This window comes from Marmota monax, unplaced genomic scaffold (assembly GCF_021218885.2).
Source record: "Marmota monax isolate L192 unplaced genomic scaffold, Marmota_monax_Labrador192_F-V1.1 WCK01_AAM20220418_F8-fsc00231, whole genome shotgun sequence".
NCBI classification, from domain to species: domain Eukaryota; kingdom Metazoa; phylum Chordata; class Mammalia; order Rodentia; family Sciuridae; genus Marmota; species Marmota monax.
The window spans coordinates 2,299,842-2,322,057 of record NW_026693458.1 but is presented as its reverse complement, the minus strand read 5'-3'; the positions used below and the strand labels follow the sequence as shown (position 1 = coordinate 2,322,057).

General features: G+C 36.4%; 1 protein-coding gene across 1 annotated transcript in view; it reads right to left on the bottom strand.

Annotated features, from left to right (window-relative positions):
* The window catches only part of LOC124101634 (contactin-associated protein-like 3), a 209,584-nt gene that overhangs the window by 5,678 nt on the left and 181,690 nt on the right, over positions 1-22,216 (bottom strand). Inside the window, exons 16-21 of the mRNA XM_058583459.1 lie at positions 20,717-20,887; positions 19,825-20,043; positions 17,042-17,281; positions 7,196-7,420; positions 5,846-5,979; positions 4,920-5,007 (exon numbers count right to left, since the gene is read on the bottom strand). Coding sequence (XP_058439442.1) covers positions 4,920-5,007; positions 5,846-5,979; positions 7,196-7,420; positions 17,042-17,281; positions 19,825-20,043; positions 20,717-20,887 — 1,077 coding nt within the window. The remainder of the gene's footprint in view (positions 1-4,919; positions 5,008-5,845; positions 5,980-7,195; positions 7,421-17,041; positions 17,282-19,824; positions 20,044-20,716; positions 20,888-22,216) is intronic.

Here is a 22,216-nt window from a genome sequence, read left to right as displayed (position 1 = left end):
CTGGGGTTATATAGTTTCCTTCTTCTTTCTCCTTTTCTCTTTCCTAAGTTTGAGAGTTCCACTTTCTTAGCACCCACAATCAGAAACATTCTCTTGTACCATTACGTGAAAACAAGATACTCTTTTCCCCAACACATTCATCCATCTCTTGGCTCACTTGCAGTCAGTAAGAGGAGCCCTTGGGCATGGGCCCTTTAATAATGGTCAGGTCCCCTCCCCAGGTCCCTCCCTGTGTTACCCACAGGCCAGAGAGTGAGCCTTAGACAGTGTTGTTTCCTCTTAGTTTTCCCTCTTTAACCCTCTTTGGTTTTACTCATGCTTATCTCCTGACTAGAACTACCATTTCCCTTACTTTTATGTATTTTTTTCTTCTATTTCAAGAACCTTTGTATAATTATATATATTTTTTTCTAAGAAAGAACTTTGACATCACTGAGATTCTACCCTTAATCAAACTTTAATCAGGCTTCTCTGAGCCATCTGCTCCACTAGCCCCATTTTTTTTTGTTTGTTTGTTTGTTTGTTTCTGAGTTGTGGAATTTAGCCAGAACCCTCCACTCTCCTTGACGTCCTTGACAGTCCTCCAGGTGATTGATTAGCCCAGCAGGTCTTCATCAAGAATCCCAATAGGTCAATTTAGTAAGAATTCTCCTAACCTCTTGGTAATTTTCTACCCACCAACCAACCCCCCCCCACCCAACCTGGCTGGCTGCCAGTCTACACTTTTCCTTGTATCTTAAGCTGAGCCCAATCTCTTCACTGCAAAACCCCAGTCCAGAGTTCCTTTAGTCCTGAAGAAAGTCTGCCATTTTGTCATGTGTAAAAATATCTCTCTCTTTGACACAATATAATACAAAAAGGTTTTACAATAAATCATGGTATTTTGGACAAGAATCATATAGTTTTAGGGGATCTTTTTTCTGATGAATGGTGAATATTCATTTAATTTGAAGGTGATGGAACAGAATAGACCTCTTCTAATTCCTCAGTAAATTACTTAAGTCAATAATGATCACCAGATATACTTTTTTTTTTAAATATCTGAAAGGAAGTAATCACTTTGCCTACTCTGAGTCTACCAGGCAATCACTCATTCAACAACCCAGGAAGAAACCCAAGGATGAAACACTCCTGGCTTTTAACAAAACACTGTTAGTAATTGTTTCTCAGTAGAACACATTTTAAGTAGAACTCAACACTTCGGCAGTGACCTGAATTCGATTTTCCTATTGCCTTGACAAGTTGACATTGTCTTCCATTTCTGCACCTGTTGGCTAATTAGCTCTAATCAAAAATGTCTGTGGGTCACTCTGCCCCCCTCTCTCTATGGTACTCTACCTGGATTCCTTCCAATTCTCTCTTCTTTTCCATCAAAGCCTGTTCTTGAATAAATTCACTTTTGCATAAATACCTAATTATGGTTTCTGATAGTACTCTAAGAAGTATATGCATTTTAGCAGAAGGAAAGACTTGGTACAAAAGAAATGGTTCTTTAATTATGGAATTTGAAATATTAACACCTGAGGAGGTAGAAAAAAATATTTGATGTAGGGCTGGCTTCCCAGGTCAGTGTCATGCCAATTAGAGAGGTGTCTGCTTTCACAACAGGGTGTCATTTGTTTGAATGAAAAAAAAAATGACTACATAAGCAAGCAAATGGACAGTGTTTTACATTGTGCAATATGGTAGACACTAGCCACATGCAGTTCAAATCAATTAGAATTAAATAAAAAATTTAGTCACTCAGTTACACTAGCCACATTTCACTTGTTAAAAAACTAGGTGTGTCTAGGAATGACTGTGTAAGTCAGCATAGTTCACCATCACAGAAAGCTCTATTTTCTAGCCTTGGTCTTGGAGGCTCATAATTTCAAAGACCTCAAAACATCCATGATCCTCACTGACTCCCAGTTAATGTCAAGTTAGAAAATCTCAAGAGATTTCTATGGATTTCTACTAAATTATTTCTAAGTTTTCCTCATTTTACAGATGCTATGAAAAGGAGTTAACTTACACAATTAATCTTGGATCTTCCTTGATAAACAATGTAAAATCTCATCTTTTTAATTTTTTTAGATTTCTTGTGTTTTCACTCTATAAAACTGAGAAAAGTAAGTTGCCCTGGGCTCAAGTGTTTCTCTATGTTTTTGCCTGATAAACCAAGAAATGTAAGACCTGACAGCACTTTATCCAGACCGCTTCTCAAATTTGTTTGGCACAAGCAATTTTGAGGGATAAGGATATCTTCCCTATGGGATACGGAATAGGCTTGTTTAGTGCTTGCTACAAAATCTGTAGATTCCCTAAGCTATGTGTTCCTCAGTTACAGTGCAGACCCCGCCCATCTGCAGCATTGACCCGAATGTTTATCCCAGCTCCGTAAGACTTAATACATCGGGGAAACCGTGCCAATGGCTAATGTGCATGAAACTTGCTATATAAATAACAGAGCCCTTTATTTCTAACCCAAGCGATCTTATATCATCTGCCAGCATCCACAAATCAATTGTAGGTTTCTTGAGTAGCTTATGAATCAGGTAAAGAAAATCTCAGACCCAAAATACAATAACCCTTGTAAATGAGGCAAATATCATAGTATAAAAGTAATATAAAGCCATAGCTCCACTGAGCTTTAAATGTTATGTCTTATGTGACATCTCCTTGTAGAACTCAGAACATAATTTCCAGGAATAGTTAATTACCAAAAGCATTTGACATTCTCATATCTGTGTAATTGTGATAATATGTGAGTATTTACACTGCTTTGCTTAGGGGATGGGGATGTAGTTCAGCGATAGAACACTTGTCTAGCATACTCAAGGCCCTAGGTTCAATCCCCAGTACTTCAGAGAAAATAATTAATTAATTAATTAATTAAATGAAAATAAAATGTAAAAACTTATAGGCTACTGCTTTATTTTCTGAGAGAAGATAAAAAGACATGCTCAGCTTCTATATTTCTTATTTTGCTTTAGTACATTTCTTTTTTAAGTTTGTGGTTAAAACACACACACAAACAGCCAAATCAAAAGGATAATAATCCTAATTATTTGGATAAAGAATCTAACAAAAGTGACAGGTCACTTCTCCTGGATTATAGTATTTTAAGTGTTGACATTCTTTAAGACATTTCTCTGATAAAATTCAAAACTACATAGAAAATTTGACTTCAAGAGCTTACATTGAGGTGGGTGTATACTGAATTGATGTTGAGATAATTAATTTGAATGGTCTTCATTAAGCAAGAAGATTCAGAAATGGGAAGATAAGAGCCAGGTGTGGTGTGATGGTGCAGGCCTATCATCCCAGCAGTTTGGGAGGCTGGGGCAGGAGGATCGAAAGTTCAAAGGCAGCTTCCACAACTTAGTGAGGTCTAAGAGCAACTCAGCAAGACCTGTCTCTAAAATAAAATATTAAAAATGGGGCTGGGGAGGTAGATCAGTGGTTAAGCACCCCTGGGTTCAATCCCTGGCACAAAAAAAAAAAAAAAAAAAGAATTGGGAAGATAAAAACAGCATGTTAACTTTAATTAATTCTGGGCTATTTCTTCTGAAGTATGGTAAATAATAACAAGCATTATTTTATTATAATTGCTCACACACTAGCCTAAGTTTCTTATTAATATGTGAGTATAGTATAGGATAAGTGCAGTGACTCTCTTATTCATAAGCTGCCTCGACATCTAATTAAGTGTCCATAATCCATTTTCACCAAATATTTTTCAGTGAGTGGATAAGGGAATGATTCAAGGGGCTAAGAGAATTAATAATGATGACTTACCATTGAATACTTTGAACAACTTTCTTTGGAAAATTAGTGGCTTCTTTTTTCCTCAATATGACAGTCTATCTTATTGTAAGTTAAGAGAATAAATATACTTCACATGGCTCTCCAAGTTTGAATATAAAATTATATTGGCATAATTATTAAATGGCTGAACAGCAGCAAAAGACAACAAAAACCCATCCCAAAGACAGCTGTCCAAATCATGAAGTGCTGCTTTAGTCTTTGATTATTATTTCATATTTGCCAGGCATCGGCAGAATGAATATTCATCACTTTCTGAGGTCAGTGGCTTCAGACTCCATGCTTCATTGCTCAATTCAAACTTGCATTTTTAAACCCTAAGTTATATGACTTTGAATAACATTTGAATTAACATCTTAACCCCTTGCACATACTTATTTGGAGGGAAACAGGAATTTATGCAATTAATATTGTTTCCTAATTTGTGATTCTCTTTAGAGTCTATATCATTAAAATAGTTCATTTTCAGAGCTGATTGACATATTTCTTTCCAGAAAGATTCCTTTCCTCAGTAACTATGATGTTAATTTAAAGTTAAGCTGTGCCTTTCAAATACATCCTCCCTGGGGTATCATTCTCACTTCATCTTTCCCCCTGGGTCAAGGTGGTTATGAGCACGCTTCATAGCTCTGATTCAGTGTCATCAAGGACAGAAACCTAGGCCAAGCAGGACTTGGGACTGAGTTCAAGGTGCTACCATCTGCTGAAGGAAATCAACCCTTCTTTCGTCTGTCTTCAGCTCATGGGTAGTTTTATCATTGAGTGGAGGTCCCTGAGTTGAGGCTGACACTCCATGTCGGCTTTGGTGACAGTTCACTTTTCAATAAGTGTTAGAAAAACACCGTGACGCATGCCTGATTGCCCAGGGGGAAGGTAAGCGTGGGGTGTTTTTCAGGGGACGCCTTTGCTCATTTGACCGCCAGGCAGCACTTACTCATGGTTCTATGTGCACACAGACAAAAGTGCCATTTGTGCCTTGATTGTCACTCACTGGGAAATTATTATTAAAATAAGACAAAGAGCTTCTTTCAGCATAAGGAGTGCTTCCAGAGTGTGTGACATGACACTTACGATCTGATGTTTTTTGGGAGAAAGATCTTTCTGCCACTTACCTAAAACCTTTCCCAACGTGAGGGATTTGATGGCGTTGAATTCTGTCCCCGAGGACAGGATGACTTGTCTCTGCGCACTCTGGTTAACCTATTAAACGCCCCGTGGGAAGCGAATGTCAAAAGGAGATACAGTTTTAATGATAAGGAAGCAGAGGAGGCCAGAAAAAAAATGATAAAAATAAGTCACTTGTAAGTTCTCAACAACGCTTAAATAATTCACCTTAAAACAACATTTAGGAGGGGAAACCGATTTTATGAACAACCTCTAACTGCCACAAGCCGCCTGCCCTCCCCCCGCCCCACTCTCTTTGCTGCTTTACTTTTCTTTATGATGTATCTGCAGTTGGCAGAATCCACAAGAGGACGGAAATCAATTATTTTAAATGTAAAAACTTATTCTCTGGAGGAGACTTGACACAGCCAAAATAATTGTAGTTTTATGTGCAGACTTAAAATATATTTTCTTTTGAATGTCAGTGACAACTGCCTGACTCTCTTCTGACTCAGGTCTATTTTCTTATTTATTCCCATTTCAATGAATATCTTGCATGTTCTCATCTTGTGTTTAAATTGCTGACCTATCTGTTCTTTTGCTATCACCTACTGAAATATTAATTAACAAATTCCACCCGTCGTCACCATGATAAACTAGACATTTCCCTGCTGAATCAAGTAAAACAAGTAAGGACATCTTGACATTTTTAAAAGGACTTAAGAGTAATAATAACTTTGACAGGATCATTGCTTAACAAACAAAACAAACTAAATACTCCTCTAAACCCTGGCTATATTTGGTTTTCTGCCTTGGTCTATGGAGAACACTTGCTCATTTGTTACTATTTATCATCATACTTTTGCATTAGATTATCCATTCTCCGACAGACTCCTCATGGTGGTTACTGGGACCTTCAAGTTTGCTGCATTACCTCTACAGAGACCACGGCTTCCTCCCTGTCAATCTTCAGCTGGTGAAGGTGCCCATCCGCCATGTTTTTAAAATCAAAGTTAAAAGCGTCTGGATCTCGATGTCTGTCTAGCTTGTACCTGACCTGCAAACTTCCTAAAGAGGAAAATAAATGACATTTTAAATTACAATGGTATTTTACAAATATTTCAATGCATATTCTAGAGCACTTATATTATTATTTATTTCATGCACCTTTGACTCTATTTAGCATTGACTTGAATACACTCAACACTTGCCTCTTCTATACTAGAGGCGACTTAAGTGCCAACCTGAGTCCAACTATACTGTTTCTAAGTCAAGATCCGGTGCATTGATAATCATTGGTCTTCTAAATCTTTCCGAAATGAAGAAGTTTAAATTATACATATAGAAACTCAGAACTTAAATCTAAATTACAACTATATTTATCTTAGAAAATGATAAAACTGTAACACTGTATCAATATTCAGTTCCTATTATTATAACTTATTTAATAGCATCTATTTTGATGTGTTACTGATATGTGCATAATTAAGTTTTTATTTTGCAACCAGAGTTTCCTTTTGAAGTCTTCTACCATAACCAAAGAATAGGGAAGAGAAAAGGTTTTATTAGAAGATGAGGTTTGTGTAGTTTTCATGTTTTCTGACATTCTTAGCTCTCTTACACAGATATACCCTCAGGGCTCACAACTCTTAACTACTTACATGAAGATTCTGATTCTATAGGATTGTCTAGAAATCAGATTTTTGTCCTAATTCACTAAATATAAAGTATGACTTCACTGTCCAACTATGAAAGTCCTGTAATGCCCCAGCTGCCACTGGTGGAGAGATTGTCCCCTCACTGTTCTTAGGTGGATGTCATCTAACTTGCTTGTCAACCATGGATGAGATAAAGAACCACTGCATTTATCAATTGCTTAAGGAAATTGGCTTTTACATAGCTCCATGATATCATCCATATTAATGCTCTTCTACTTACTTAGAATGAGCAGGAAATAAATACCTGGCAAATATCCAAATATCTTATTTCAAACAGACTTAGATCATCATGGAGTTTTAAAGCATCCTAGCAATCGTAAGTATAATTTCATATCAAATCTGTGAAATTGTCAGTCTTGGAATGGGAAAAAGCATCTTAATTTAACCTTTAAATACTACTTTTTATGATAAGCATTATGGAGAGTACTGAAAAACCAAAGTGCATCTTAGAAGGCATGCGACTTTCTTTATTTGTAGTTTAAGTGCTGAAAAGACCCATATCATTATAGTCCTATTTTTCTAATTCAGTGTTTTCTCTCTTTTTTCTTCACACAAAAGATATTCACCATTGTTGGCCAGGATAATGGAAAGGTATTCCTCATAGAAAGAGCTCACATAAAGCAGTAAGCTGGGTGTCCGCGTGGTTCGGAAGCTCAGTGTGACGGTCTCTTGGGACAGTGTGACATCCCTGTGTAATGTAGAAGCAAGGGAGCTGGTGTTGTCACCTAAGGGGTGATGATCTTGAAAATCATAGGTCACTGAGGAGCCAGTTTCAAAATATGCAGAAATCTCTAGAATGAAAAACAATTTTTGTCATGTTAACAGAATGCAAATACAAGTCTTGTTGAAAGAATGTTTCAATGTTTTATTTTATTTTGTTTACTCATATAAAGTAACAATAGCACAATCTCTTTTCTGTGTTTCTGGGTTCCCCATCTGTGGAGTCAGTCAACCTCGGACTAAAAAAATTTGAAAATAAATTAATTGTGTCTGTATTGAACATGTACAGACTTTGTTCTAGACATTATTCCCTAAACAATACAGTTTAACAACTATTTAGATAGCTTTACATTTTAAAAATGTATTTAAAAAAAGAATTTAATCCTTTTATCCTGGGAGATAAAATGGCAAAATGTTTTGTTTTTTCATGTTTTAACTTTAAATTTTTTAAAAAATAAAATTTGAAGAGCAAAGTAACAAATCCCAACATATAGCCCAGAATGACATTTGCTGGAGATTTCACTTAATTCTCCAAATTATCTTTATCTAAGACTTACATATGATTAATTCTTCTGTATAAATACATAATTTAAAGGCAGCTGTTTTGAGGTCCCAATTTTGAGGGGTGGGGGTGTTCAGTTTTGGATTCCATTTTTTTTTCTAAGAGGTTAATTTTTACATATCTTTATTAAGATCTAAACCTTATACCATAAAATAGACCCAATTAAAATGTAAAATTCCCTGTTTTCCGATATTCACGGACATGTGCATCCATCACTACCGTCAGTTTTAGTGCATCTTCATCAATCCTCTCCATCCTCATCCCATCCTCCTAAAAATTCCATATTCAGTTGGAATTCATTCTGTTTCTCTTCAATATCCTAACTGAGGCAATCACAAATCTATTTTCTATATTTATTGACATTCCCATTTTGGAGATTTCATATCAATGGAATCTTTACTGACTACCTTCTTTCACTTGGCACATTTTCAATAGTTGGTCATATTGTAAATTATAGCATTTACAAGCACATCATTCCTTTTTCACTGATGAATAATATTTCATTGAACAGAGGTACCACACTTTGTTGATCAGTTCATCAGATGATAGACATTTGGGCTGTTTCCACTTGAGCTATTTTAAATAACGCTGCTATCAACATTCAAACTTTTGTGAGAACATACATTTTCATTTAATATATACCCAAGAGTGGAATATCTTAGTCTTATCATAACTCCATCTTTAATATTTTACACTCCTAACAGCAATTTATGAGAGTTTCAATACCCCCACATCCCCACCAAAAATGCATTATTGCCTTTCTTTAAAACTATAGCTGTTTTTGAACTATGGTTGGCAATAAAGAATATTTCAAAAGAATAAGTAGAACAGACTTTGAATGTTTCCACCAGAGGAAAAATGATAATATCTGAGGTGCTCGATATTCCAATGAACCTGGTAAATCATTACACATTACATATATATGTATGGAAGTGCCATGCTGTACCTCATACACATGTACAATTGTATGTGCCTGTGTGTGTGTGTCTCTGTGTGTGTGTGTGTGTGTATGTGTATAATAACAGCCATCCTAGATGTGAAGTCATATCTCATTGTGGCTTTGATTGGCATTTCTCTAACAGCTAATGTTGACAAGCATCTTCTCACAGGTTAATTGGCCATCTGTATATATTTGCTGAAGAAATATTCACAAATTCTGCCCATTGTTTGATTAGGTTATTTATCCTTTGGATTAAGTTATTGGAGTTTTTATATAATTTGGATACCAGACCTTATAAGATAAATGATTTGCAAACATTTTCTTTTCTTCCATGATTTGGATTATCTTTTCACTTTCTGATTGAGCCATTTGAATCAGAGATGTTTTTAATTTTGAAGTCCAGTTGATCTGTCCTTTCTTTCTCCCACGTTTTAGGAATCCTACTGTTTCACCTTTCACATCAAGTTCTGCAACACACTCAAGGTACATTCTTTGTATTGTGAGACTGAGGTCCATTCTCACTCTTCTGCGGTGTACGTGGATACCCAGTTGTCCCAGAGACCCTTCTTTCCCTACTGAACTTCCTTATCACTCTGAAATCCATTGACCACAGACATGAAAGTAGAACTCTGGACTCTGATCTATATGGCTTGTCTCAGGCCAGCTACTCACTGTTTTGCTTATAATACCTCTACAGTAAGATTTGACATCAGAAAGTCTGGATGCACTAAATCTGTGCTTTCTCAATTTTTTAAAAATTTTTTTGGGGGGCTATTTTGAATCCCTTTCATTTCCATATGAATTTTACCATGGACTTGTCAATTGCTGGAAAGGACCTAGCTGGGATTTTGATAGAAATTATATCAAAAGGTAAAAGTTATTGCACATGACTTAGTCTTTTTTTTAACATAGAAAATCCTGAGAGATTTGCTAAAAATAAATCTGTAGATCAATTTAGGAAACATTAAGCCTTATTTATTTTAATTGTTATAATCCATGACTGAAGTATCTCTCTGATTATTTGTCTTTCTTTCAGATTTATGCTTTTACAGTGTACATCTTCCATTTCTTTTCTTACTGCTACATATCTTGCTTTTTGATACTATTATAAATGAAATTGTTTTTTATTGATTTTATTTTCAGATGGTTCACAGCCTGTGCACAGAAATGCAGTTGATTTTATATATTGATCTTTTATCCTGAAGCTTTTATCAACTTTTTTTTTTGTAATAGTAGAATAGCTGTTAGTATTTGGTAAGAGAAAACAGGATTTTCCATGTAAAAATGACTATATCATGTGCAAATACAGGAAGTGTTTCTTGTTCCCTCCAAATCTGGATGTAGTTTACTTTACTATTGGCCCTAGCTGGAACCTCTAGAACAACATGGAAGAGAAGTTGTGAGAGTACTCATATTTCTTTCTTGTTCCTGACCTTATGGAAAAACATTCCATCTTTCATAGTTGAATTGATTTTGGCTGTGAGGTTTTCACCAGGCCACTGGTTAGGCTCAGAGAACTCGTCTGTTACTAATTTCTTCATTTTTTAAAATCAGGAAAGTGTGTGGGATGTTGTCAAATTACTTTTCCGCAGAAATTAGATGATTATGTATTTTTGTTCCTTATTCCAAAATGTTATATTGTATTATATTTATTGATTTTCAGCTATTAAAACAACTTTTTTGGATAATTGCTATTTTATCTTGGTGAATGATCAATTTTATGCAATTGGCCTTAGTTTGGCAGTGTTTTCTTGAGGATTTTTGCATCTACATATTTAAGTGAAATTAGTATGTAGTTTTCTTTTGAAATCTTTGGTTTTGGTATCAGGAAAATATTGACCTTACACAATGAGTTGGGAAACTCTCTCTCTCTCTCTCTCTCTCTCTCTCTCTCTCTCTCTCTCTCTCTCTCCTCCTCCTCTCTCTCATTTAGCAGAATTTTGAATAACAAATAGTACTTTTTATTTAAAAATGTCATAGAAATTACCAGTGAAAGCATATAGACCTGGGCTTTATCTTATGTGATTGTTTTAAAATAACTAGTTTTGTTCATCGTTATAAGCTATTCAGATTTTCTCTATTCTTGAGTAAATTCGGTAGTTTGTGTTTTTCTAATAATTTGTTTCATCTAAGTTAACTGATTTTTTCACATATGTAGTTGTTCATAATATTCCCTAACAATCCGGGTTACTTCTGTTACTTATTAGTAATGTCTCTCTTGCCCCTGTCCACTCTAGTGACATTATAACTTAAATTCTAGTAATTTAAATTCTCTCTCTTGTTTTCTCTGTCAGTTTTACTGGGTTTGTCAATTTTGTTAATCTTTGCAAAGAACTAACTTTTGGTTTTGTTCATTTTCTGTTGTTTTTATAATACCTACTTTATGAAATTCACTATAATGTTTATTTTCCTTCTCATTAAATTAGATTTAGTTTGCTCTTCTTTGTCCAGTGTCTTAAGATGGAAGGTTAGGTTATTAATTTAAGACTTCTCTTCTTTTTAAAATACAGACAGTTAGAGCTATGAATTTCCCTCTAGACATGGCTTTAGCTGCATCAAATAGGTATTGTTTTCATTTATCTCTTTTTTAATTTCCCTTATGTTTTTTCTTCTTTGTCAAACTAGAAGTGTAAGATTTATAATATTCCATGATTTGTTTTTGCTATTGATTTCTAATTTCAATCCATTGTGTTTAGAAGGATTTTTTGTATGATTTCAATTAAAATTTAAGTTTATCAAGGCTTATTTTACAGGTAGCATGTTGTCTATACTGGACAATGTTCCATGAGTGCTTAAGAATAATATATTCTTCTATTATTGAGTGGAGGATAATTTGATTTGGGTTTTATTTTCCCCCAAGTTTTCTATTTTCCTGATCATCTTTGGCCCAATTAGTCTACCCATTATTTAAAGTAGAACTTTGAACCCTCCAACTGTTATTCCTCATTTGTCTATTTTTTTAATTCTGTCAGGTATTCTTTATGTATTGTGGGATGATATTATTAACTGAACAAATACTTACAATTTTTTATCTCTTTAAACATTATAAAAGTTCTTATCATTATGAAAGTTCTTTTATCTCTAGTAGCACCTTTAGCTGTAAAGTGTATTTTTTTCTGATATTAGTACATCCCCTCTGGTTTTCTATTGTCCTTCCTTCCATAGGATATCTTTCTCCATGCTTTTATTTTTAACCTATCTTTCAATCAAACTTTAGACAGCATATCAATAGAACTTCTTTGTTATTGTTACCCATTCTGATAATAATCTCCCTTGTGATGTATTGTTTATACCATGAAAATTTAATATTGTTATTGATAGTTAAATTTATATATATCATTTTACTTTTGATTTTTGTGTTTCATTTCTGTTTTATTTCCACTGTCATTCTGCTTTCTTTTACATTAGTAAATATTTTGTAGTATATCATTTTAATTCCTTTCTTATTTCATTATATTTTTGTGGCAAAATATACACATAATTTGCCATTTTAACCCATTTAAAATGTAATTTTTTATGGTATTACTTAAATCCACGAAATTGAACAATCACCATCAACCTCTACTTTCAAAAATTTTCCTACTCCTGGAGGGGAGGAAAAGGGGAAATACTGAGGGATGATACTGGACAAATTATATTGCTATATTGTGTGTATGTACAAATATGTAACAAGAAACCCCACCATTATGTACAATTATAATGCACCAATAAAACATATGGGAAAAAAATGTTCCTCATCCCAAGGAGAAACTCTGTACTCATGAAACAATAAGTCTGTATTCCTTTCCTTCTCCTACCCTTGTAACCTGTGATTTACTTCTTGTCTATGAATATGCCTGTTATCAATATTTAGTAAAACTGGTATCATACATTTGCCAACTTTATGGTTTATTTCACTTAATACAATGTGATCCATGTTGGATCATGTAATAAAACTTCATTCATTTGTACATTGTTTATTGTAACTGTACAGAAACAGAGTCAAATTTTGCATGTTGATTTTATATTCTGCAACTTTGCTAAATTCACTTATTGTTTCTAACAGTTTTTTTCTCCCTGGATTCTTTAGAGTTTTCTGTAATTAAAGCAACATAATCCAAGAATAGAGACAGTTCTTTTCTTTTGAATTTGGATGATCTTTTTCCTTTCTTGCTTAATTGCTCTGGCTAGAACACCCTGTACTATGAAAAGTATTAGGCATATCTGTCATGCTCCTTATCTCAAAAAAGAAACTTTAATCATGGAGTAGGATGGTGGCTGTAGGTTTTTCAACATGTGGCCTTTATTATATTGAGAAAGTTTTACTCTATTCCTAGCTTATTAAATATTTTATTATCATGAAAGATTTTTTTTCAATGTTTCTTTAACATCAATTGAGATGACCACATCTTTTTCCTCTTTCATTCTGTTAATCTTGTGTAACACATATTGAAATGCTGAACCACTCTTGAAATCCTACACTGTATATCCCAGTAGGTTTTGATGTATAATCCTTTTACTGTGCTTCACCATAATTTTTAATTTTCTTTTCTTCAGTGATTGCTCTAGGGCTTACAATGTATATCTTGTAAAAATCTGCTTTATATCTACACTAACTTAATTCAAGGGTGATATAGAAATGGTACTTCCGTATAGTTCTATTACTTCTACCTGTTTTGAGCTACTATTATACTAAACCCAACATTCCATTGCTTTAATTAGAAACTCTGTGCTCATTTAATTAGGATTTTATAAATTTGGTGTCTTTTAAAGCAGCTGAGAAAAGAAAAAAGTATGCATTCACATTAACTCTTTGTGTTCCTGAAATCCATGTTACCATCTAGTCTCACTTCCTATTCCCTTACAGCTTTCCTCCCACCTGTCTCCTCTGTGCTGTTACTTTCAAATACACATCTCCAGAGCCAACAATACACACACACACACATATTCATTCTCATTATAGTTTTATATAATTTCTTTTTTATATCAGTTAAAAAAGTAAGGATAAGAAATATACCACTATACTCTTTTTTTATAACTACCTATAAACTTATGCTGGTGTATGTATGTGCACCCAAGTGCACAGGTATAGACTGTCTTATTGCCCAGGGTTACTTTCTTTCAGCAGGAAGAACACCCTTTGCTATTTCAGACAGGCCTGCCGGCAGTGAGTTCTCCCCTCCCCCACCTTCTCTTTGCAATTTTCTCTTAAATCTGTGAATACCATCATTTTGCTGTCATTTTTTTTGAAACTTAGATTTGCTGGGTATAACTTTCTTGGATGACAATTGTTTTATTTGACATTTTTGAGTGTGTTATTTCCCTGATTTGTGGCTTCCAATGTTTCTGATGAAACATCAGCTGTTCATCTTGGTGTTTGCTTTTACACCAAGGAAAAAGGAGCCATCTTTCTCTTATCGCTTTCTAACAAATTTCTTTTTTGACTTCAGCTTTCAACATTTTTTGCCAAGGTGTGCCTGGGTATGGATTTTCTTATGTTTATCCTACCTGGATTTCATGTGTGTGTGTGTGTGTGTTAATGGTTTTCAAAAATTAGGGGATATTTTCAACTATTATTTGAAAAGTAATTTTTTTCTGATACTTTCCTTCTGACATTCAATTACATTATATGTTGGTATGCTTAATGATGTCTGACACTTCTCTGATGATCTGTTCGGTTTTTATTTATTCTGTTGTTTAAGATACATAATTTCTATTGACCCATCTTGAAATTTGCTGACTCTTCTGCTGATTCCAATCTATTGTTGAGTGTCTCTATGAATTTTTCATTTCCATTATTGTACATTATAATGCCAGAATTTCTATTTATTTCTTTTTTAGAAATATTTGTTTCATCTACTGTAATTCTATATTTGATGAGAACTGTCATATTTTCTCTCACTCAAGCATGGTGTCTTTGTCTACTTGGGCTGCTGTAACAAAACACTATAATCAAGGTGGCTCAAACCATTATTCTTTTCTCACTCTTCTGGAGGTTTGGGAGGTTTTCATCAACGTGCCAGAGATGTGGTGTGTGCTGCGAGCCCTCTCTGTGGTTGGCAGATGACTGCCTCTTGATCTCTTCCTATTATAAGGATGCATATATTAGCAGAGGGATCTCCATCCTCACAACCTCATGACCTAAAGCTAGGCCTCGTCTCCACATAGCATAATGTTGGTGATGAGGGCTTCAGCATATGAATTAAACATTCCTATGTTCATTCACTCCATAACATATAGTTACTTTTATTTCATTGCACATATTTCTAATAGCCGCTTTGGAATTCCTGCTTGCTAAGCCTGACTTTGGGAATCTCTCAAAGGCAGCTGTGTTTTTCTGCCTTTTGCCTCCTATATATGGAGAACACTATTATTTCATGTCTCATGACTTCTTATTTTGGTTGAAAATTTGATATTGCAGATAATATTGTAACAATTCTAGACATGGATCCTCCCCAGAGCTTGCTGTTTGGTTCTTTTCTTAGTTTAGTGATGTGCCTGGACTATTTTAATGAATTCTGCGTCCCCGAGAGGCACAAACTGTTCCACCACTGATCCAGTTAATCCAGACCCTCTGCCGGATGAGTCCATGGAATAGCACTCCTGCACTAACTAGGAAGAGGACCACTTTAGGATCAGCTCTCCTTCAAGATCAGAACTGAGATATTTCCTTTTGTGCCAGAGATATTCTTCAAACTTACTGTTCACCAGAAAATAAAATCTTTTTTTGTTTTTCTGGTGATATGGAGGTGAACCCAGGTCCTCACACATGGTAGGCAAGGATTCTACCACTGAGCTGCACCCTGAGTCTTTCAGAAAATAAAATCTTAAGAAGGGTGATATCTATGTTGTTCCAAGAGAAAGAAGATGGAAATATTTTTAGCTTCTCTTAAAACTTTTTACAAAAAGTTGACATTTTAATTTTACATCAGATTTATTCCAAAAATATGTTTAGTGTACACACACACACACACACACACACACTCACATCCATCCATTTATAAATAAAAGAAAGATGTTGAGAGGTGATCATTGTCTTGGAGTACTATGCACTCTTTGTATTTCCTTAAAATACAAAGAATTCCCTGAAAATCTGGATTATTCTTACTTAGGCTAAGAAAGTAATTATAACTTACCCTCTAGTCACTGGAGGGCGGGCCATTTCTTATTCACCTATAACAGAGTGTCTATATGCAATATAATTTAGGTTATGAAATGACATTCAAATTTAACTTTGCCAATGTGTGCTGCAAGTTATTTGGAAGCCCACACTGTGACCATGAAGAAGTGGTCACCCCTGACTAAAGCCCACCATCAAACGTGAGAAGTGTTCAGTATCCCTATTAGAATGATATGATTTCTTACCACAGATAGACACTAATTATAACTTCTCCAAGAGGAAAATCAGAAAACTTATGAAGGTGCCTTTTGGAAAATTTCTGTGACTTCTATGTAACTGATTCTTTTGAAAGGCAAACAATTTTTGTAGCAATTAAAGCCTATTATATAGCTAAACATAATGTGTGTGTGACAGCCAAGAAACACCTGAAGATACAAATTTAGCTTTGATGAATCAACATTCTAAGAGTTTCCATAGAAGTATTACAAATGTTAAGTATATTTAAGAAGTCAATTCAGCATACTTAATATTTAATACCTTCTGCCTTCAAAAGATGAGTTGTACCTAAGCAGAAGCTGCCTGATACACCACCAAGTTCCTCTAAGAACATAACATCTTACAGGAACGCATCTGTTTGGTGCTATTAATGACAAGTCAGTATTTAATGTTTAAATATGCATTTCCCCTCCTAGTTAATATATTTGTTTTCTATTTAAAGGTAATTTAAAACTTATCCTTACATCACATCAAATCATTGCAATGAACAACAATGATGCTTGGATGATCTTAAAATCAGAACAACCCAAAGGCAGAGTTTGGAAAATCATTTGGAGCCTTGACCAGAAGACAGGAGTAACACAGAGATTTTCCAAAGAAGGAATCCAGTGAGGATGTATATTCAATTGCACAGTCTTAGGTTTTCAAAATTGGTACTCTCCTAAATTCAGTAGAGAGATGGGGGTCTGAAATGACTCTATTTCTAATAATGGCAAATCTTACCCTTGCTTCACGGTGTCAGATGCCAGAGGTGTCCCTCAGAGGCTGTAGGCTCCCCCCACTTTCTCTAAAGTCCCATCCCTGGCCTCACTCACCGTGGGAGCAGAAGGGGCCCTCGTAGGCGGAGGCCGAGCAGTCGCAAGCCACCCCTCTGAGCCGTTCTCGACATCTCCCCTCGTTGCGACACAAGTGTCCGTAGCTGCCGCAGTGTCCCGCACACCCTGGCTCCACTCCTGGTGTCACTGTGGCTCTTTCCTCCAGGTCCAGGGCCATCCCATTCAGCTGCAGGGACCGAATGCACCCCAGGAAGCCCCTCTGCCTGCTGGCCGTCCCACCTACAAGGGAAACACTGCAAATAGAAATGTGCTCCTTGGTATTTTATCCAGGATTTTGTGTCCACGTCAAAGTCAGGCTTTAGGGAGAGTGGCAAAAATTGCAAATTGTTGAACATACCGTGAGTATGTAAAATTTTAAAAATATAAACTTGTATCAGATATCACGAAACCACAAAAGACTTCGGATAAAACCTCCTTCAACAACGTTTAGATGTAGTAAGATTGGCAAATACTCGTTCTAAGACCATTTCTTTAATTTCACCAAATATAGATCACATCAACCCTATTTTGCTTATGTTTATCAACAGTGATGTAGATTAGAACGGTTCTGGATGGACTTCCAAAACATTTACAAGAATAAAAATAGATGTAGTTAAATTTCACATGTGGATGATTTGCTCGAAATCAAGAATGAAAAGATACTGAGAAGCAAAGAAAGAGAAGCCCAAAGGGTGACACCATACAACAGGCACCAACAGTTGACCCCTACTCCATCCACTCCTTTCTGAGGACACAGTGGTATCTTTACTGAATAATATGCACATGCACATCTGATCACATCAACCTTCAACACTAAAGAATCTGTTCAGAGAAGTTGGCAACATTTATGTCAGGATAGACGTGGATTCGAAGGTAATAATAACAACCATTATATTATTATGAAAGAATTCCAGGAATTGCCTGTGAAATGTGGATTCTTAAGCCTCCACCTAGATATTCTGATTCAGTGGACCTGCAGTGGGGATCCCAATTCTGAATCTTCTTCTTCTTCTTTTTTTTTTTTTTTTGCAAGGAGGGGGGAGGGAGGAGGTACTGAGGGTTAAACTTAGGGGTACTTTACCACTAAACTACATCCCTAGAACTTTTATTTTATTTTTTTATTTTGAAACAAGCTAGGTCTCACTAAGTTACTCAGGGTCTTGCTAAGTTGCTGGCCTTGAACTTGTGATCCTCCTGCCTTGACCTCCAGAGTCACTGGGATTATAGGTGTGCACCACCACACCTGACCCAAATCTGAATTTTTAATCAGCTTCATGGGTGACTCTGATGATTTCTCCACCACTGTTTTATAAACCTTGCCTTAATATGAATGTTTATTCTAGGCAAATATTTATGTTGATTTTGTTCCTAGGATTTCCCTTAAATAATACTAAAAATTGTAAGTAAGAAAATAAAGTTTCTTAATTTAACTCCTGCTAAGTTTGTATCTGGAAAATACCCCAAGGGCCCATGTGGCAAAGGCTTGGTCCTCAGCTTGCCACCTGGAGCTCCTTGGGAGGTTTTAAGTCCTTAGGGGTGTGCCCTTAAAAGGACTGTAGGACCCTCATCTCCTCCTCTTTCACTTTTGCTTCCTGGCCATGAACTGAACATTTAGTTCTGCCCCCAGTTCCCCACCTCCACCAGAGGCTCAAAAACAATGGGACCACCTGGTCATGGGTCCAAACTTCCAAAACTGGGGGTCAAAACCTAATCCTTTTTTTCTTTATAAGTTGCTTAATTTGGGTATCTGTTACAGTAATAAAAAGCTGACTAATGCAGTGATATGTCAGGTAGTTTTGTGGTTTCAAGTCCTTCAAAGAAGATTCATCTTGCCCTAATGTAAGAACCACCTTTGCTTGAAGTTATATTTTATGGAGTCATAGTACGTAAACTCCTGCATGTGTGAAAGTCTCTCTCTCTCTCTCTCTCTCTCTCACACACACACACACACACACACACACACACACACACAGGAAGACTTACACACATTAGAATTCAGTGGTATAGCACTTAGTACCTGGAAGCTGTATGAATCTTCCTGTAAAGCAGGCTGTGAGATAATTTCTGATTTAGTCCAATTTCTAATTGGAGCCGTGTCCTTATTTGCTTCATCGTGCATAAGAAATAAACAAGTGAGCACTACTACCTCAGTGTGCTGGGTTTTTACATTAGAATGGAATTGTTTGGAAAGGAATATGGCAAAGTATATTTTTGCCCTTGGGGTAAATAAACAATGATAAAACCATCAACAGGCAAGCTAAAGGAAAGACGTCCATCACCCAGGGCTGACCTCTCTATACAAAAGCTCTGCAGGAATAAAGGAGCAAATCTGTGGTCTGTTTTTAAGCAGACAGTGGATGACTTTTGTCCACGGATAAGATAAACTTTCTACTGGAAGTGAAAAGGGAAGAAGTGGGTACAAGTGGCTAATGGTCACACAAGTCGTGTTGATCAGACCTAGTGGTCACAAATGTCAACCGTCTGTAACGTGAGCTGTTCAAGCCTGGGCATCAGAGATCCCGGGGCTGGATTCCTTTCACTGGTTGTTACTTGACCTCTTTCAGACGTGATGATCTCACCTGGAAACACCTGACGATAAAACCTACAAAATGAGTTACCTAATAAGAAGCCCAGCACCGCTCCAGAACCTACAAGGTTATCAATAAACAGCGCCAGCGGTTAGCTGCTGCTTGCATTTACCACTAAAAGTACTCCCACCATTGTGACTGTCTGCTGGCGCCCTCTGCGGTCCCACCAAGTTCAGCGGTGGCCACGGCACTCACCAATGAAGAGCTGGCTGTTGAGCTGCAGGCGCACGTGCCCGTCCGCAGGGGCCGGCTGTGTCTTCCTGGGGAGCTGGTCCACCTGCAGCGAGGCTCCCTTGACATTCCTCTCTGCCCTCACGTGGTGCCACCGATTGTCATTAAAGGGGGTGGGTGACCGCACCGTGACCTCACAAGGTCCATTCCCCACATCAAAGGAAAAGGTCACTTCTGTGGGAGCTAAAAATATCACATATGAATATTGCCCAAGTTCATTTCCAGGGGAGTACTGAGTCGAGTCAGGGAAACATCATGGCGTGCTCTTTACAAAAGGGGACAAAGGTATCGATGCAGACATGTGACTCCAGTTGGGGAAGGGGGGCAGGAGAAATTGGTATCCTGGAGGATAAAAACAAAACCACACTGATTTTAACATATTCATTTTGAGTTTAATACTTAACACACTCAGTTCTAGTCAGTAGATATGTACCCCTAGAGAGAATAAGAAACACAATTTGTTTTGTATCTGTAAGTAGTTTTACTCAAAAGTGGTTCAAAGTCTCCTCTAATTTTAAAACCAAAAAAATGCAGATTTTTACAGTCATAAATTAAGCTCTGAGTACATGAAAAAAAATCTGTCTGATCAAATATTTTAGGAAACAATTTTTTGAGTTTGGTTTAAAGTTCTGACTCTAGATGGCAATGGTCCAGGGAAGGCGAAACAATTTTATGGATTATTGTGTACTTTATGCTTCATGGTTTGACCCTTAAAAAGATTGACTAAAATTATAGAACTTTTGTGGTTAAAAAATAAATATGGTAAGAATGACACTATTTAAATTTTTGTTTAGTCAGTTTTCAATGCCAAGTAATGGGATCCTGTGACTTGTCCTGGGGGGGGGGGGTCACTCACTCTGCAGCTCTATCCTGATGAAGTCCGTGATGCCCAAGTTCTCCATAAACACACCAGAGAAAACTGTGGTCTTAAAAAAGAACTGTACGTCGGCAGTGAGTTCTCCATGGAAAGTGGGGAAATGAAGGTATGAGGTCTCAGTGTTGAAGGAAGCCGAATTCCAAAATGACTCTGTTTATGCCAAAAAAAAAAAAGGAAAAAAGAAAAACTCATGAATCATTTTTACTGAAATTTCTAGAAGCCTTCCCTGCCTCACTGAGTGTTCTCATTCATGCCGTATCATCAGGACATCGCATTTGGTGATTATTTTAAGGGTTAGAATTCTGTGTTGAGAAAAGACTGAGGGTAAGCAAAGCAAAAGTGTGACTGATTGTCACACCAACAACATGGGCAAGAGATGAGGGAGAAGGTGACCAGGGAGGTGGAAAGACAGGGGTAGGTTGCAGGATCATTTTCAAGTTCAAGTCAACAGAATTCACTGCTAAATTGGATGCAAGTGGAAGAGAGTCTGAAATGACACCAAGAGTTTTGGGAATAATTTTGAAGAAGCAAGTTTGACAGGGATACATTACCACTGAAATCTCTATTCGGCACCAGGTGGATTTTTCCAGGCAGCAGTTGGTCTACGACTCAGGAAGCCAGATCATAGAATCTTGCTTTCCATATTTTTTGCAAACTAACAATAAACAAATACAATCCATCGTCCTAGTAATGCCCTTCATAGCAAAAACAAAAATCAGAACAAAACAAAAAACTCCTTTTTTTTTTTTCCTTCTGGCCCAGAATTTAATCCAGGACCACACTTCATATTTATTTCTCAAGCCTCTCTAGTGCCCTTCATTCTAGACTTTTCTTGTCTTTCATGAATATGACTGCTATGGTTTAGATATGAGTAGACCCCCCAAATCTCATGGATGAGACAATGCAAGAATTTTCAGAGGTGAAATGATTGGGTTATGAGAGACTTTAGCTAATCAGTGGATTAATCCATCCATATGGATTAACTGGGTAATCATAAACTGGTTGGGTGTGTCTCAAAGAGGTAGATCACTAGGGGCGTGGCTTTGGGATTGATATTTTGTCCCTGGGAACCAGGGCCTTCTCTCTACTTTCTGATTCCCATGTCCTGACCTTCTTTCCTTCTCCACGCCTTTCTACTATATTGTTTCACTTCATCTCAGACCCAGAGCAATGAAGTGAGCTGTCTGTGGACTGAGATCTCTGAAATGAGCCACAATAAACTTTTCCTCCTCTACGTTGTTCTTGTCAGGTCTTTTGATCACAGTGATGCAAAGCTGACTAAAATAATAACCTCTTATTTTTTCATATTTTCTGGAGTATTTTTCAGTCGATTTGTAAAATGTTCCTCAATTTGGATATATCTGACACTTGTCATTAGATTAGTCTTGTGCATTTTTGTCAAAAATAGCACAGAAAAACAAAAGGAGTAAAGAAAGAGCCTTCAGAATGGGAGAAAATCTGCCAGTTACTCTTCTGTGA